Source organism: Molossus molossus, unplaced genomic scaffold, assembly GCF_014108415.1.
Source record: "Molossus molossus isolate mMolMol1 unplaced genomic scaffold, mMolMol1.p scaffold_m16_p_5, whole genome shotgun sequence".
Taxonomy (NCBI): domain Eukaryota; kingdom Metazoa; phylum Chordata; class Mammalia; order Chiroptera; family Molossidae; genus Molossus; species Molossus molossus.
The window spans coordinates 107,311,347-107,329,396 of record NW_023425388.1 but is presented as its reverse complement, the minus strand read 5'-3'; the positions used below and the strand labels follow the sequence as shown (position 1 = coordinate 107,329,396).

At 40.2% G+C, this 18,050-nt stretch overlaps 1 protein-coding gene across 9 annotated transcripts in view; it reads left to right on the top strand.

Annotated features, from left to right (window-relative positions):
• Positions 1 to 14,326, top strand: part of XRN1 (5'-3' exoribonuclease 1) — a 131,523-nt gene extending 117,197 nt beyond the window's left edge. For 4 of the 9 annotated variants that reach the window (XM_036243925.1, XM_036243922.1, XM_036243923.1 and 1 more), the window contains 8 exons: positions 206 to 316; positions 467 to 589; positions 1,018 to 1,177; positions 2,812 to 2,993; positions 5,170 to 5,283; positions 5,378 to 5,480; positions 9,251 to 9,408; positions 10,087 to 10,448. In XM_036243925.1, coding sequence (XP_036099818.1) covers positions 206 to 316; positions 467 to 589; positions 1,018 to 1,177; positions 2,812 to 2,993; positions 5,170 to 5,283; positions 5,378 to 5,480; positions 9,251 to 9,408; positions 10,087 to 10,389 — 1,254 coding nt within the window. In that variant the 3' untranslated portion in view covers positions 10,390 to 10,448. Of the gene's footprint in view, positions 1 to 205; positions 317 to 466; positions 590 to 1,017; positions 1,178 to 2,811; positions 2,994 to 5,169; positions 5,284 to 5,377; positions 5,481 to 7,660; positions 7,771 to 9,250; positions 9,409 to 10,086 lie in introns of those variants that run through there. The other 5 variants (XR_004956861.1, XM_036243930.1, XM_036243928.1 and 2 more) reach the window with 5 other exon arrangements.
• The last annotated feature ends 3,724 nt before the right edge of the window (positions 14,327 to 18,050 follow it).

Genomic DNA, 18,050 nt, shown 5'->3' with positions numbered 1-18,050 from the left:
ACTGCAGGCCGATGCTCTAACCGCTGAGCAAAACCAGCCAGGGCGTAATTTGTTTTCTTTATCCAGGTTGATAGGCCCCCTTCTTTATTATGATATAAAAGGGAGAATGTCACATTTAAAAGTTTACAGCAATTTATTTAGAACACTATTAAGTAGTAACTTTAAACTTTATTTGCACAAAAAGCTCACTTGTACTCTTTTGTAGACATTTGGACGGACTGACAAATGTAATACTAAGCTACTGAAGAGAAATGAAAGTATGGAAGTCTCAGAATATCAAAAGGTTAGGGCCGGTTATCCAAATGCTGTTGACAAGGTAAAGACCATTTATTCAATTGATCTTCCCACACTTTAACACCTGGTTAGATGATTGGGTGAAAATTATAAATCATTTTTGTACATAAAATTCTTAGCTTTTTCTGTGTCCTTGTACTTTATCTTCATGCACAAAATATTATTCTTTTAGCCTAACACTGGATTTGAGAACTTTTTAGCATCCTTGAGTATCTCCAAAGAAAATGAAGTACAATCATCTCATCATGAAGAACCTCCCAGTGAAGAACATTTGTCACCACAGTCATTTGCTATGGTTCGTATTTTGTAGGAACTTTTGTTCTATGGTAACTTAACTGTTGTTGGCCATGAATACACACCCTCTGCAACCATTTAAAACCCTTTTCTGACATGTGGACTAGTGTGTTGCATCTTTATTGTCATCCGTGAGGAAAACAAGGCTGCCCTGGGCAATGAAGCCATCTTTTTGTTTTTTTCTCTTTAGACCATAGCTCCCTTGCTTTTTAAACATTACTACTAGGTAATTTGGTCAAAAGTTAAGCCAGGAAATGTTGTTTTGTGGTTTTTTTTCAACTCCAGGTTTTTTATTTTCCTTATTCTCTATCTCAATGTAGTTATTGTTTTAATTTTTAACAGTGTAACTCATTAAAAGAAGAATCAGTAAGCTTTGTAATTCTGTTAACTTTTCTTCTATCATCTCCATACCAATCATTTTCAAAACAGAAGGGCACGCGGATGCTTAAAGAAATTCTAAAAATTGATGGCTCTGACACTGTGGATCATAAGAACGAATTGAAGCAGTTTGGTAATGAAGTCACTGTTTCCTCTAATAGAAGAGATGAATATGGACCTTCCTCACAGCCTAAACAAAATAAGAAATTAAGTATGTAAACTAAGTACCACTACTAATAACCACTATTTCAAAAATTCTGTTTGTTTTTTACCATATGTTTTTGAAAGAGAAAACTACTTTTTAAAAATAATATAAAAGTAACAAATAAGTGTAATTTATGTTTATGTCATTTATATAATAACTATGTAACCAATAGATGCATAGTTCCTAAATATCTTCTTGTGAATACTTAAATTGTATTATTGCAGATGCTCATTCTGTAGATCTCAAGCCTGGAAAGGTTTTCACATTCTAGCTTTTTTTTTTTTTTTTGCGTTTTTCAGTAATTTAAAAATGATTATGTAACTTAAATATATCACTTAACTTTTCTAAAATTCTTTTTTCCTATTTACAAAATAAGAATAACATTTCAAATGACTGTTGTGATAATTATATGACATATATAAAGCAGTTAACACTGTGTCTAGCACATTGTAGGTGCCAAAAATTAATATTAGTATTATGTTAAAATAACTGAAATTACCAAGCCTGTAGCACAACATCTTACACCAGGCTGGATTTCAGTAACTGTCCATCATTGCCGCTACCCTCTGTGTTCCCTGTACTTTAGTGTCTTGGCTATGTAATTCTCTACAAAAGGCTACCATGAAGAATCACTAATGCAAAAGTCAGTGGAGATAGAAGTTTCTCAGAGAGGTAAAAAAACATTTTGAAATAAGCAGATCTGAGTTTATTAAGGATCAAAATATGGAACAAAATCAGAGCCTGCCTCTATTTTTACTTCATTGAATATTGGGATAATTAAAAATTCCAATATTAGGAAACTAATTATTTAATATAGTAACAGACATGCTCTTGAAATAGAGCAAAATAAAATTTTAAAACAAAATTTGATAAAGATGGCCCCATTGCCAAAAATAAGTAGTAACTTTTTCTGTTACAGTATAGTGAAAAAAATCATATATCAGAGAGTCAAGAGCTTAGAATGCAGCCCATATTACAGAACTAATGACATCTGTGACTTTGGGCAAGCCACTTAACCTTTTTTTAATCTAAGATAGGAAAAGGTTTAGATTCATTCTTCACTGGGGTATGCTCTTATTCTATTAGTGAGTTTATCGACCATAAAGAATGTGAACTTTCAGAATTTTAAAATCACTTTTCTATATAAAAGCACTTGAAAGATTTAATTTCAGAAAAAAATTTAAGAAGCATCATTTGAAACAACAAAAACATTCATGTATTGTGTCTCAGAATGTAAAATGAAGTTATGAGAAGACTGAAACCAAAGACAAGACTCAAGAATTAATTAAATCAGCTCAGGAGAGCCATTTGCTTGTTTAAATTTTGCCTGTAACATAACTGTGTAGTCATTAATCTCTCAAGATGTTCATTTTTGTCTGTCAGCTAACTTATCATACTTTAAAATCTTTATTTTAATCATGTGTCATTAATCAGTTACAATCACCTAAAAATCTATATTGAATTCCTAATAATTTTAGGCAGTACTAAATAGTTCTTATATTGCATTATAGGAGATTCCTCTTTTCACCTTTAACAATGTTTTGCTTATATTCTATGAAACCCTACTATAATTATAAAATATCATTTAATACAGAAATGTCTTGTTCTTTTTTGTTTGTTTGTTTGGTTTTTTTTGGTAGCATCTTATATGAACAAGCCTCACAGTGCTAGTGAGTACCATCATGTTCGGTCTGTAGACAGTGTGTGCTGGCCTGCTTCCAGCCAGATCCCTCCTGTGTCTACACCAGTAACTGAACTCTCTAGAATTTGTTCCCTTGTTGGAATGCCACAACCAGATTTCTCCTTCCTTAGAACACCACAGGTACAGTATATTTCTGTTCCATTTATAGAAGTTAACACTGAGATGAAATAAATTGACTGAAAGTCTTTGGCTAGAAAAAGTCTAATGGTACTGGGTTTGTTTTACTTTGTCAGCAGCATATACTTCTACTTTTCACTCTGGCGGTTCCATGTATGCAGAACCAGAGCCCTCAGAAAGCCTAACAGGAACCTAGGCAGGAGGGAGCCTGGCAGGACTCTCTAGACTGATGGAGCTTGGAATCTAGGTCTAAAGGGTCTTGGTTCAAACTTTTTGATCTTAGAAACTCCCCACTTTTTGGGGGGGAACCTCAAAAGAACTTTTGTGTGGTTGTGTTATGTCTATATTTACTGTATTAGAAATTAAAAATAAAATTTTTAAAAAATACTTGTAAAAGGTCTGAGCCAGGGGAGATCACATTCATAGCGCAAGGCCAGTGTAGAGCCAAATGGCTTTATTGCATGCACCTGGGTGCAGTCAGGCTGAGTCGCAGATTTCAAGCTCAGCATCGAAATCTCTTTGTTCTCTGGTTTTTATAGGCCCAAACTACAGACAGTAAAAAAAAAAAAAAAAAAACTGCATTAAAAAAACAACCCACATTCTCTTGGCACTGTGTAACTGGTGCTGGGGTGCTGATACAAGTTGTCTCAGAGGTAAGGAGTCTGCTTCAGCAGAGGTCTGGGCCATCATTAATTCCTTCTTTTTTGTGGTCCCTTCAAGTTTCCCAAGGCCACCATTAACCCCTTATCTTTATGGTTCCTCTGGGTGTCCCAGGTTTTTTAGAAAACTGTTCGGGTGTTTACGTGCAGGAATAACTGGTCAGAATGGAGTTTAATTTTGTTAAAACATTATTAACCCTTGTAATTTGTTTATTTAAAAATATGTTTTCAAAATAATTTAGTAAGTGGCCTTGCTTTACAGTTTTGCAAATCTTTTCCATGTCTAGCTTAATAGAAGAAGCTGATTTCTCATATCTTCTTCTTACTATCAGCCTCTTGTGATAGGTTGTTTTGGTTGAAATATATGAAGAAAATGTGGCCTCACGCAGCTAGGTAGTTGGGAGAGAATTTTAATAGCCTTTTTATATAATTATGGATATTCTTTGATACTACAGTAAAACATAGTGTTTTCTTAAAAGTTAGTTGCAATGTGGTATCTGAAACTATATCAATGAACTTCTTGTCCTCTGTATACTTGTGGGAAAATGAGAGTGAAAAGACAAATAGCATCTAAATACTATTATGAAAATAGTTTGACCTCAAGAACCCCTAGAAAGTGTCTCAGGGACCCTCAGGGTTCCCAGACTGTACTTTGGGACCACTGGCTACAAGAAAAGTTGTTTTGTCCTTTTTACATCTGAGTTCTAGATACATTCTTGTCTAAAACAGAAAGCAGGAGTAAACTCTACTACCTTTTGAAAAAGTAGAATTTAAAAGAAAGAATCTTTTTTGTAAAAGAAAAAAATATAATGTAAAGAGTTATTTAAATGTGAATATAAAATCAGTACCTCTGAATCTTTTAGATTTTGGTAATTAATTCATATTAGTAAAATAATTGCTGTTTGGAGGATAAAAGAAAGGACTCAGCTGTGTGCCAATAAAACCTTATTTACCGAAGCAAGCACAGTCCTGGTTTCCCAACCCTTGGTATAAGGGAAACATTTGTGCTAGCTTTCATTTGTATTAGGATGCTTGGCCCTTCATCTAGCTTAGAAAGCGTTTTATTCTGTAAACATTGAAGGTAAAGCAACAATTCTAAATGCTGCCCTGGCCGGTTTGGCTCAGCGGTTAGAGCGTTGGCCTGCGGTCCAGAGAGACCCGGGTTTGGTTCCTGCTAAGGGAACGTACCTCGGTTGCAGTTTGTCCCCGGTCTTGGTTGGGTCGTGCGGTTGGCAACCACTCGATGTTTCCCTTTCACGTCAATGTTTCTCTCTCTCTCTCTCTCTCTCTGTCTTTCTCTCTCCTACTCTATCTGAACAAAAAATGAAAAAATGTCTTCGGGTGAGGATAAAAAATAAATAAATAAAGATTTTTGCCTGCTAATGCAAAACTTAAGTAGTCCTATTTTACCTTCTTGAAAAAAAACTTAACAGACTGTCAGTTGAAATTTTTCAACTTTGGGGGAGGAAGTTGGCTTCCTAGACACATAACTTCATAGACATTCACATTCTGTGTTTTAGACAATGATAGTGTGCCAGGTAAAATTCCCTAGTGGCTTACTGGTGCATGGACCCCAGTGCCGATCTGAAAATGAAGCCAAAGAAAAAGCTGCACTCTTTGCTTTACAACAATTGGTGAGAACAGTTCATGACTTCTCTACTAAATTTTTAATCAATTCCTAGAGATGTTTTTGTTACACTGTCTTATAACTTTTAAATACTTCCACAGGGCTCCTTAGGAGTGAATTTCTCTTTGCCTCCACCGATATTTGCAAATTATCCTCCTGCTGTACCACCTGGAACCATTCCTCCAGTTTTTCCCCAACCTACTGGTAAGATAATACTTGTTACTGAGTTACTATTTTTAGAACGTTCTTTTAAGATGCATCATTTTGATTAAACCAAAAAATGTATCGAAGTGTCTGGAGAGTGTAAGGAGGAGCTGTGAGCAGTTAACCTGAAACTAGAGCGCGCGGGTTCATCAGAAATGTCATTTCCCTCCCACAGCCTCTCCAGGGGTAGAGTAGGTGGTGTTCTGTTCTGGGCAGTCCCATATTCCCCAGAAGCTGCCAGCAGATGAATTTGGATTTGAGTCAGACATTAAAAACCTTTGGGGGGAAATAGAGGTGAAGGGAATAAAAACAGGTTAAGCTTTGAAGCTGTAGCTGTGAAAGACACTGTCCTTGATGACGAGGGAGGTGAAGAGGAGAAAGGTTTTTAAGCTCACGGTATGTTTGTTAATATTCTTTCATAATTCTTTCTTCAGATGTAGTGCCCGAGTGACTGGGCAGGTAGCTCCATGCTTCCGGTAGCCAGCTGGTGACTTCCTAATGTGCTGGGGCATGGAGGGTCCCTGGGACTCGGGACTCTTTTTGTCCAGGCTCTTTCATTGACCGACTTTGAAAAAATGACCTAACTTCTTTGGGATTCCATTTTCTTAATTATGCTGTATGTGTCCACGGTCTCTTTGACTAACATTTCGTCATTTTATGATTCTAAAAGTATAAATCTAGGACAAAGAGATGAGAGAAGAAATATCAGCAAATTAGAGATTTGAAAAGAGTTTGTGATGAGAAAATAACTAAAGGAGTATAACCAGTGTCACATAGCAGGGCTAAGCTACAAACTCTAGTGTCTGTAGAGAAGGAGACAAATGAGCTGATGAGGGATTGTCTCTTACAGTTCCCACGAGATTCAGAACTTGAAAGTGTCAGATGCTGCCAGAGCTTCAGATGAGGCATGGGCTAAGGGGAGTGGGATGGGTTCAGAATCTGTGTGGTGATGGGCCCTCCCCAGATGCTTCCTCCATATAGCCAGACAGTGCCTCTTTGGGCAAAAGACCAGGTATGTTTTCCATAGAGCTCCCTAGATATGTGGGAACACGAGGCACACAGCAGAGAATGAGATTAGACAAAACTGAGATTGAGGGACTTTTGTTTTCCCCATCCTGTTTTCTGACTAGCCAGCCATAGCCCAGATAGAAAGTTAGTTGGAGGATGGTTCTTTTGAGAAATTCATTGAACTCCAGAGAAAGACCTACTGACTTTTGGGGGGTTTCCCAACCAAAAGACTGGCTCCTGTAGCCTTCCCATATAGACATTGCTTCTAATCATTGTTGCAGTGTCTTATTCTTCTGTATAAATAGACTCTAGACTGTGAGAGGTACTGAACATTTTAGGAAAAGAAAGTATCTAAAATTAAAAGCAAATTCAAAACAAAGAGAAATGGAAATGACTTAGAAACAGATAATGTAGCGAATAAGAGTATTGCAACTAAAAAATAAGAAAAAGAATGTATGAAAAAAAGAATAATTAGGGAACAAGATTCAAATGTTGCGTCGAATTTTTAAAATTCAGTAGATAAAGCCCAAGCAAAGCCATGGAAATCTCAGGAAGAAGGAGAACAAGACAGAAGGTGGAAAATAAGAAAGAAGATTGTTTAGAGGGACAGTACATGGATATATCATCCATCTGATTAGAGTTCCAGAAAAAGAGACCAGAGATGGAAAGGAGAAAAGTATCAAAGAAATAGACAAGGAAGCTTCCTGGACTGAAGGACATTCATCTCTCAAGCGAAAGGGCCACCAAATGCTTAGCACAGGGAATGAAAAGAGATGCAAATTGCCTTGAAATTCAGAATACAAGTGGTAAAGAGGTGGTCTGAAGAGGTCAGAGAGGAGGGGGAGATATGTTTAATTAAAAGATCAAAAAGCAGAATATTTTACTGTTTAACAGGGGGTCAAAAGCACTTGAGCAGTGAATACTTCTAAACCCTGAGGCAGAATTACTTCCATTCTCCTATATAGCCAAATTATGAATCTTCTTCTTTTTTTTAATCCTCACCCGAGGACAGTTTTCCATTTTTTGTTCAGATAGAGTGCAAGGGAGAGAGAGGAAGAGACAGAGACAGAGAGAGAAACATCACCGTGAAAGGGACACATCGAGTGGCTGCCTCCCACACAACCCAACCAGGGCTGGGGACAAACTGTAACCGAGGTACGTGCCCTTAGCAGGAACCAAACCCGGGCCTCTCTGGACCACAGGACGACGTTCCAACCACTGAGCCAAACTGACCAGGGTTGAATCTTCTTAATATTATGACTGCTACCAAAGTTGCTTAAAGGTATTATCTAAACCTTTTTAGTTTTCTTCATTGGAATCTGTGTATGTAAAATCCATAACAGTAACATATATTATGATTCTCCTAAATTTCTTAAGTGGCTGAATTTTAATTAAGTTTTACTACCTCACAGGTCTGGCTGCCTTTATCTCCCTCTGAAAAGAAAGCGTGGACACAGTGCCTGTCCTCGGCAGTGGCAGTGCGCTGCGTGATACAGGGTGCCCACATGCTGCCCTGGCACAGCCCGCACAAGAACCACCTGTGGAGCTTGTGAACAGTGCAGACTCCTGGGCCCCTCCCACTCTGGTGTATTAGGTCTGAAGCTTTGCCCAAGAATCTGTACTTCATAAGCTTCCAAGTGATTCAGTATACAACCTTAAATAAGATTTGGAAACTCCTGGTTCAGTGTGCCTTCAGTAAGAAACAAGATATAACTTTTTTTTAATATATTTTTATTGGGTTTTTTAGAGACAGCGGGGAAGGAAAAGAGAGAGAAACACATCAGTGTGAGAGGAGAACATCAATCGGTTGCCTCCTGCACGTCTACCACCAGGGATTGAGCCCACAACCCGCTCATGTGCCCTAACCCTGACCAGGAATCAAACCGGCAGCCTTTCGGTACACAGGAAGACACCCAACCAACTGAGCCATACCGGCCAGGGACGATATACATTTTTTTTAAATCCTTGAATTAAAAATATTAGAATAGGGCCCTGGCCAGTTTGGCTCAGTGGTTGGAGCATCAGCCTGTGGTCCGGAGAGACCCCAGTTCGGTTCCCGCTAAGGGCATGTACCTCGGTTGCAGTTTGTCCCCAGCCCTGGTTGGTCGTGTGGGTGGCAACCACTCGATGTGTTCCTTTCACATCAGTGTTTCTCTCTCTCTCTCTCTCTCCCTCCCTCCCTCCCTCTCTCCCTCCCTCCCTCCCTCCCTTCCGCTCTATCTGAACAAAAAATGGAAGAATGTCCTCAGGTAAGGATATAAATATATATATATATATATATATATATATATATATATTAGAATAGGGAAAAGAAAGATTCTACATATTGTGAAAGTGATCGCATTTGAAGACTTGAGCTTTTTTGTTTTTTTGTAGTCTGGGCACACTATGAAAGCAACTTAACATTGAGGGTAGAGGATATCCTTAAGATTTCTCTCTTTGTGCCCTGGCTTTTCTTTCCCAAGAGATCGTTTTCAATGACCCTTTTATTATTTCTTAAATAGTCCTACAAGTTTTCTGAAACTCATACCAGTATGTGGTGTTCTTGGCCTGTAGGGCAGACAGCGTAATGATGAGCTGACTTCTGTGAACTGGTCATAGTCCTGAGAGTTGAGTGTGTAAGCAAGATGAGTCCTAAGTGACGTGTACACCTCTTTGCCAAAGCAAAAAGAGCCAAGAAGAGGAGCACAAAGAGATCTTAAATTTCAGGGCTTTGATGAGACCATTTTACTAAAATAGAAATTTTCCATGATTTTTAACAGCTAATATGATGCCTTCATCATCTCATCTCTTTGGCTCAATGCCATGGGGACCACCCGTGCCGGTTTCTGGAAAGCCCTTTCATCATACGTACTCCGGGCCCCTGCCCATGTCTGGGGGAATGACAGGTGGTGTGCACAATCAGTTCATACCTCTACAGGTGAGACCTGGACACAGTCACTGTTTTTGTTGTTGTTATGAATCCTCACTTGAGTTTTTTTTTTAGATAGAGTGAGAGGGAGGGAGGGAGGAAGGGAGGGAAATATATCAATGTGAGAGAGATACATCAATTGCTTGCCTCCTGCATGACCCCGACCAGGGCCAGGATCAAACCTGCAACGTACAATGTGGCCTGACAGGGAATTGAACCCAGGGTTAGAGTAATTGTGTTTTCAAGAGAATTTTTTAATGCTCAAAGACTATTGATAACAATGTGTTTATTTAGTAATTACTTATTCAGTGCCAACTAGAAGCCCAGTACTGGTGTGAGTGCTAAGATTATGTATTATAACCAGTGGTACCAGTCTGACCCGGTCCTTGCTGTCTGAATTTATGTTCTAATAAATAATAATAATTGTGACAAGTAATGATATCCTTTTCTAACACAGTGATTTAAGTTCAGGAATATAAATTTTCTTTGTATTTAAGGTATGAAGATTTTTAAAATATTTATAACTAAATTCCTTTCGTGTCTAAAGTCTGGTTTGGACATGTATAACTGGAAGTCACAAGTCAGCAGTTCTCGACAAATATTACCAGCGTGGCTTATGGTATTTTCTGACCCCAGTGTTTGTTTAGCCTCCATTGTTAATTGATGATGCTTTTATTCCTTATAAAGGTTACTAAAAAGAGGGTTGCAAACAAAAAGAACTTTGAGAATAAGGAGGCCCAGAGTTCTCAAGCCACCGCACTTCAGACGAGCCAGCCAGGGTCTTCCAGTGTCACCAAAGCGATTCCGCAGGAGAGTCCCTCCGCTTCCGCTTCCGGCAAGTCCTCTGCGCTCACTCAGCCTGCACCCCCTGTGCACGAAGCCGCCCCCCAGGGCCCCAGCGCGCCGCCCCACAAGGCAGCAGCCAGCTCTTCCAGGAGGAAGGCAAGGAAACTGGCTGTCAATTTTGGCGTTTCTAAACCTTCTGAATAAACTTGGTACCTGGAATTAATTTCTTTCCACCCCCCTTTTTATAACTCCATGTCTGTGTCATAAAAACATTAGAATGTGGTATTTTAAAATAAAATGTTTCCATTGAGAATTTTTAATTTTTAAGTTGTTGGGCACTTTTCATGCTGTTTAAAAGACTATATATCAAATTGTGCATCTTAAATATGTAGTTTGCTTTACGTTAATTATACCTCAATAAAGCTATTTTAAAAAAAAACTAAATTAAACCTTGTGTTAAAATAATACTAGCAGACTAAGCATTAAAATGCACTACTCTTAAGTACGGGCCTCGTCATCAGAAGCACCCTGAACTATGAATTAGACCTTACATTGCAATAATGAACATTTTTACGCTGTCATTGAGGGATAATTAAGTGAAGCATGAAAATTGGGCCTCACTATAATTTACTGAATGTGGTTTTATTTTTCTTTTTAATGATATAACAGAATTGTCAGGAGAATGGCTCTTATTTATATTTTAACTGATGTCCTGCTGTCTCTGAGGGTCCGACACCTGCTGTGAGACACTCGCACTTGTGGTGCTGCTGCCGGTTTTGCTTTATTCTCATTTGTACCAAAGCAACTTCAGATGCCGATCAGAATATTTCCTTTAACTACTTAGAACTATGAATAGCAATCTAGATTTAAGCAACAAATCACAATTTTTTTAGGTTATTCAAGAACCAGCATTGGTAATTTCTAATAAAATTAAGTTTCAAGATTTACAGAGTACAGTGATTACAAATTAATCTTCCAGTAGAGTAAAGTAGAAAATATCAATCATGTTAATTAAAATAAATTGTGTTATTCTTTTGTAGAGCTCACTTAAACATAGATGAGAGCTCCATTGTTGGTCCGTCCACGTGTAGTTCTTCTCGGGACTGATAGAATTCTAATTTTTTTTAAATCCGAGGTGTGCTGTGTGTTACAAGCACAATCACTTTGTGGTGTACTTTGTTTCCATGGAAACCCTCTCATTTTGTTTCCATACTTCTAGCTTTACACTGAGCTGGCCAGCGACTGGCACTTTGTCTTTGCATGTCACGTGGGGTGTGCTGTTCAAGCTGTGGCTCTGGAAATTATTTTAGAATTTTGAAAATTGATCAGTGATCTAGAGCCTGAATTTTATATATATATTTATCCTTTAGTTTTAAGGAAGTGAGTTATCGTACTTTTTTAAAAGTTGGAACCACAATTTTCATACGGCGCTGCTGCTTGTATCTCGTCTCGTCGAGTGCATCGGAAGCCCTGCCGTCCGTCTCCGTCTGTTCTGGAGACGCTGGTCTTGCACTAAGTGGGTTCCTGTAACTGCTGATTTCAGAATCCTCCGAATGTTAATAGGCTGTTTGTATATTAGTGGTGCCTTTAGTATAAGAGATAAATGTTCATTATCTGTCATTTGTTGCAGTCATGAGAGTTTCTGTGATTTTATTTTCTGTTTCCTAGATTCACATGTTCATCAGTTTCCAGCAGTTCCTTGCTGGGGATATTTCTTTATCTCTGGTGGGATCTTGAGTAATTCTCAGCGTTTGTCCTATCGCCTCACAAACTCTCTATTTGTTTTCAAAGGAAATACCTATTATGGAAATATAATACAAACGTTGAATTGTGACAGTATGTTCTGTTTAAAGTGTATAATATTTTTCACACACTGTAGCATCAAGAATTGCCTCACTCATTACTTCCGTGCGACCATTCCATAAACAGGGTACAGTCCACGTCTTGTCTTCAGATCACAGAGGAGGGAATGCACACGTGAAAACCCCCACAAGAATCTCCGTGAGCACGGTGCCCCGACCGCGAGGGTGGCTCCCCAGTATGTGAGGAGAGGAAGCTGGCAGTTCTATCCGGGTGGGCAGTCAATGTGTGTTCTCTTCATCCCTTCTTCTCTTTTCTTAAAACGTATTATTCTAAAGGTCCAGATTAAAAAAAGATTAAAGTGGAAGGGAGCTCTGTAATGACCAGGTGGTGGTCAGGCATTCATCTGCGACATCCATAGGAGATGTGCCCTCCCTGTGGGGACAGAGGCTGTTTGTCTTGTGATAACCTTGAAGAGACTGGGTCCATTGATAGTTTGGGAAACTTACAATTTTTTGTTCTGGGAGGGGGCCTACTCAGCCACCCCAGAGTTCAGTTCTGTGTCTGTTCAGCTCCTGACTCTGCTTGGACTTCCTGCGAGAACGGGGTGGTGCAGGCGCCGGGAGCAGAGTGACCCGCGTTTGCACAGAACGGGAGCAGTCAGATCTGAATGTTCCTGTTCAGTAATGTTTTATTTTCTTTTTGAGTGGATTAAGTAAATTTTGAAAATTGATTCTTCCAGTTTTCTTGTCTCTTCACAATTTCCTTCATACCTGGTCATTACCTGAGTTTTATAATTTGGCAGATAGAATGTATTAATTGATTTAAACATTGTATAGACCAAAGTTTTAAACATCTGATGAGACTCAGCTGCATAAAAAATTAATTTCACCTCTATGTGTGTATGTACCTTGGTTTCAGTTTAAGAACTTTTTTTTTTTGCCTTTTAGAGGGATAGTTTTTCTAGAACTAAAAAGAATTAGAGATGTTTTTTCCCCTATTGAGGGGAGGGACGAAAACCTCTGTGCGGGTTTTTTGCTTATTTCCTTTTCTCTGATCAGGTATTTGCTTTGGTTTTACTGATATTTCCAAACTTCTCTTGGTTTTAAGAGGAGGCAGAGAGAAGGTGGTTGGAAGAGGGAAACCAGTTAAATCAGACATACCCAGTCACTGCATTTTCAGACTATAATATTATCTTTCTTGATCAGGAAATAGATATGCTTCAGGGTCTGTTTCATTCACTTTTAAATCATCTGTTTTATTTGTATTAGTAAACCCTACACTTGCATAGTGAGTGTCCAGTTTTACCTTAAGATAGAGCTCCTTGTAGGCCGACCCTGCTTCATCCCATTGTTCAGAGCGATTTTAAAACAACTGTGATCAGTACCCTAGCTTTTTGAGCTTGCTGTGTTTCTCAGTACCATCTTTCTTCCAAATTGTGTTTACTGTAGAGCAGAATTAATTTATTTGAGAGAAACTACTGTGACAGGCATTCTCTACCTTTAAAACATGAATCACGGAAATTCCCTTCTCATCTTCTAGAGATCGTGATAGGCTCAGACTGGCCGTGCTCTTCATGTGCATGTCTTAAGCTTTGTCAGTGAAACAGCTCCCTTTCTTAATCAGGATAAAGCTCAGAGTTCTAGATAAGAACACTGTGAGGTCTGACAAATATGAACCGGGTCTGGTTCACATGTGGAAACAGCCAACAGCTTGGACATCACAGATGTGACAGAGTGCACAGTCGTTTCAGTAGTTACGCATGTCCACAGTCAGAACTGAGCATGTGTGATGTCAGTGTGATGGAGACTGGGGTTTTCAGGAGATGGCGTTTTACATCACTAAACCTATAAAAATTCATTTTCCAACAGTACATCCATTGCTACTGATTATTTCAGCAACTGGTATACTATTAAATTGCCCAGGCCAAATAATTAAGTTTCTGTAGATGTTTTAGTAATTTGAAGCCAAAATCTTATACCATTTTCAATGAAATACTAGGAGTAAGAATTTGGTCCGTAGTTTGCTTTCAGTTCTTTTGTTTCTTCCCCTTAGAATATTTGGGGGGTTTTGTTTTGGTTTGTTGTTGTTGGTTTTTTTTGCCTCTTGTTTCTTACATTTTCTTTTGCCTGCACCCAGTTGCTTCTTCTAGTCTCATATTTTTTATGATATAGGAGTAGTAGTGTGCTGTGTCATCAAGGTGTTCGACACTTTGTTCATTTAAACAATATAATTAAGTGTAATTCATACATAGATACTTAATTCCTTTTTTTCTCACATAACTATTTTATAAGTAACTAGAATTTTTCATTAGATCTTATACAGAGCAGTATTTTATTAAAAACTCAAAAGGGAAGATTTTTGTGCTCATTTTGTAGTTTTTTTTAAAAATCTTTACATTATCTGCAATTAAAGTGTTTTAAACTTGCATTAGAATGGACTTTAAATGTATTTTTGTGTTAAGTTGTTCATTTGTAGATTTATAGCATGAAGTTAGCCTCAAAATGTTGTGCAAAAGGATTTTAAAATATGAGAATCACTGAAAGAGTGTAAACATTGTACATGTTAAATGCTATATGGATTTTAATTAAACACTTGAGAATGATTTTATAAGTTGTTTGTTCTTGTATATTTGCATTCATATCAAAAGTAGAAACACTACACTGGTCACTTACATCCATATCTTTTGGATCTGTATTTTGGATCTATGTCATCTAGTATAAACTAGCCACATGGTTGGTAGAAAAAGTCTGATCTGTGGATTCAGACGGCCACTGTTCCAATCTTAGCTCCACTTCTTACTAGTTGTAAATAGGTCATTATCATATTAACACTGCAAGTTATGTAAGGTCTAAGCCCCAGTTTCTTTATCTCCTAAAGGAAGAAAACAACACCCTTGTGTTGTTAATGTGTAGAAAGTACTGGGTGCATAGTAGGTGTGTTACACATGTTAATAAGGAAGGATTTGTCATGTGATCTATTAACTGGGTGCCAAACACAAATCCTTTGGATGGTGCCACACACGGCTGTGATTTCTCTGCTGACACTCTCCAGTGTCCAGGTTACAATAGAGTCCCCGGGCTTCCCTTCCTGTTCTTCACTTTCCCTGACATGATCCCTGCTTATCTTTTCTGCCATGTGGGGAAGGTTCTTACCAAGCCAAGTAGGAGGAGGCTTCAATTCCTATGCATAAGACTGGGGAATCTACAAGTCTTAGATTTGTAGATACTGGCCATGTCTCACGGTGTGACTGATGAATAATTTTACCCAAATCTCCATGGTAGGGGTGGGAAGAACTTGGAAAGAAAGGGTTAAGAAAATCTGGCGCATCTGCTTCCAGCTCTGCCTATAAATCAGGCTGTTTCTGCTATTGTACTTCACTCAGACCGCAAGCAGGCACGTTTGGATGTGGTGTTTGGCCGCCTTGACGCAGCAGAGGTGTGTGGTCCGGACCACCAGTGGACTTTCAGCTGCTTTTCAGCTTCACTCCCCAGACTGCCAGCTCCCCACACAGCCTCAGGAACCCCCCTCTGCAGCCCGATCTGCAGCGCCACTGGGCTCCCTTCATCCTGGTGCCAGTGTTTTGACTTGAGAACCAAAACCCACTCAAGCTAGCTTAAGAAAGGGAAGGTTGTGAGAATGTGGGGCGATCTCAGAGTCCAAGCCAGGAAGTGCAACGAGGCGTCTAAGAAGCAGACCTTACTTAGGGTGTTAACCTTCCCGCTCACTCTGTCTGCGTTCCGTGGGGCTGTGGGGTCCGTGGGGTCTGTGACTCTGAGCAGGTCCTGACTCATCTGTAGTGTGGGCAGCTCACCTTCAGGGGCTGCCCCTACTGGGATGTGGGTTGATAAGGAAATGCCGACCTCTCAAAGGCAGACTGAACAAGAACCACATCCTGGACCCGCAATCAGTCCTTGGAGTTTTGTTGTTTTGTTTTGTTTTGTTCATCCTCACCAGAGGATATTTTTCCATTGATTTTTTAGATAGAGTGGAAGGGAAGGCGAAAGAGAGAAAAAAATGTATGCGAGAGAGACACATTGATTGGTTGTCCCCGCAGGATCCTGACCAGAGCCAGGGACCAAACCTGCAACCCAGGCACGTGCCCTTGACCAGGAATTGAACCTGTGACCCTTCGGTCCTCAGGCCAGCGCTCTAACCACTGAGCCAAACCGGTGTAGTTATTATGTAAAAGAAGCCCTAAGAGTTAGCAGAGCTACCATCTGTCCTGTGCTTGCGAATAGCACCTAAAACAGTCACTGCAGGTCGGTTCCTTCACCGAAACGGTTGCCTGGAGAATTTCCCGGTGCTTTGGTGGAGTCGCTGACTCCTACAGTTCTAGGAGTCTTAGCCATGTTTCACTGAGTTCTTAAATACAATAAGTAAGTGTATCTACTGATTATTAAATGCGTATCAAGTGTTTACTCTCCCAGGTCCCGGGTCCAGGTGGTCCGCACTGCTTGCCCGCTCCGACCCTCGCGCCCTGTCACACACGGTGTGGCCTGCACGCGTCTGCCCCAGCCCCTGTACTCAGCTGCTGTGCTCTGCCGTGAGGGTCAGGTTTCGTGATCTAGTTTCATCTGCACGATAGTTAGCTTCATTTTTATTTATCGGTACATGCCTCTAGCCGCTAGGGCCTAGCAGGAACTGAACCCAGGACTCTCTGGTCCGCAGACCGACGCTCCAACCACTGAGCCAAACCGGCCAGGGCTATAGTTAGCTTTATTATGAATATATTCTTCCATTCCATTTGCTATTAATGGCTTTTTTTTTAATCCTCACCTGAGGATATTTTTCCATTTATCTTCAAATAGAGTGGGAGAGAGAGAAAGAGAAACATCGATGTGAGAGAGAGACATCGATTGGCTGCCTCCTGCTTACTCCCATCTAGGAATTGAGCCCGCAACCCGGGCATGTGCCCTGACCAGGCATTGAACTGGCAACCTTTCGGTGCACAGGACGATGCTCAACCAACTGAGCCACACCAGCCAATGCATTTGTTGCTATCTTTTAAGGGCCTAGCCCAAGCGTAGAGGTTACAAATATGTATGGGACCTAGTCTTGATGTTCATAAAGTGTAATTGAGGAGAGACAAGGAAACTTCTGGGCACAGTCCAATGTAACAAGCATACAGGAAAGGGGTACCTCACAGGCGGGGAAGGTCTCAGGGTCTCTTTCCAAGAAGAGCTGAGATTTAAAAGAACCAAGTGAGGGAAGGTGATTCATGAGAGCTCAATTGTTTTTGGTGCAGACGAGAGGTCAGAGATAAATGTAAGTGACGTTTAGCTACGATATAACGCTGCAGACCATGAAAAAGTGTTTGAATTTCATCCTAAAAGCTGTCTTAGTCAAAGCTCTCTTGTGTGGATATAACAAAATCCCACATAAATTAGCTCGAGAAAAACTAAGATGAGGGTGGCAGTAGATTTATCGTGTGGATATAGGCACCTAGAATCCAAGACCAGGCACATAGCTGGGTCTCCAAGGGGCCTGGACCAGGAATAAGCTGTCCGGGCACAGACCTACCTCACTGGTCTCCCCCTGCCCTTCAATCCAGCGCTCACGGTCTGCACGTTCCAGCTGCACATTGCTTCGAGTCCAGCCGCCAGCCTGGGACTGGCCTTTCTCCATCTCAGCGCCACATGGGTTAAGCTTGTACCAGATGCCCAGCTCTGCCTAGGCCAGTAGGTCAACTGATACAAGCTGGCTGCTGTGACCCATTCATGCCCAGCAGCATTCTAGAGAGTAAGGAGGTCAGGATGGGAGCACATCCCCAAAATGCTCTTCTAGTAGAAGCTATTGCATGATTTTAAGAAGGTGGTGATTTGCCCTGGCCGGTTTGGCTCAGCCGTTAGCACGTCGGCCCCGTGGACCAGAGTCCCAGGTTCGGTTCCCACTAAGGGGACGTACCTTGGTTGCAGTTTGTCCCCGGCCCTGGTTGGGGTCGTGTGGGTGGCAACCAATCAATGTTTCTCTCTCTTCCCTCCTGTCTCCCTCCCGCTCTAGCTGAAGTGCAAAAATGTCCTTGGGTGAGGACACACACACACACACACACACACACACGAAGG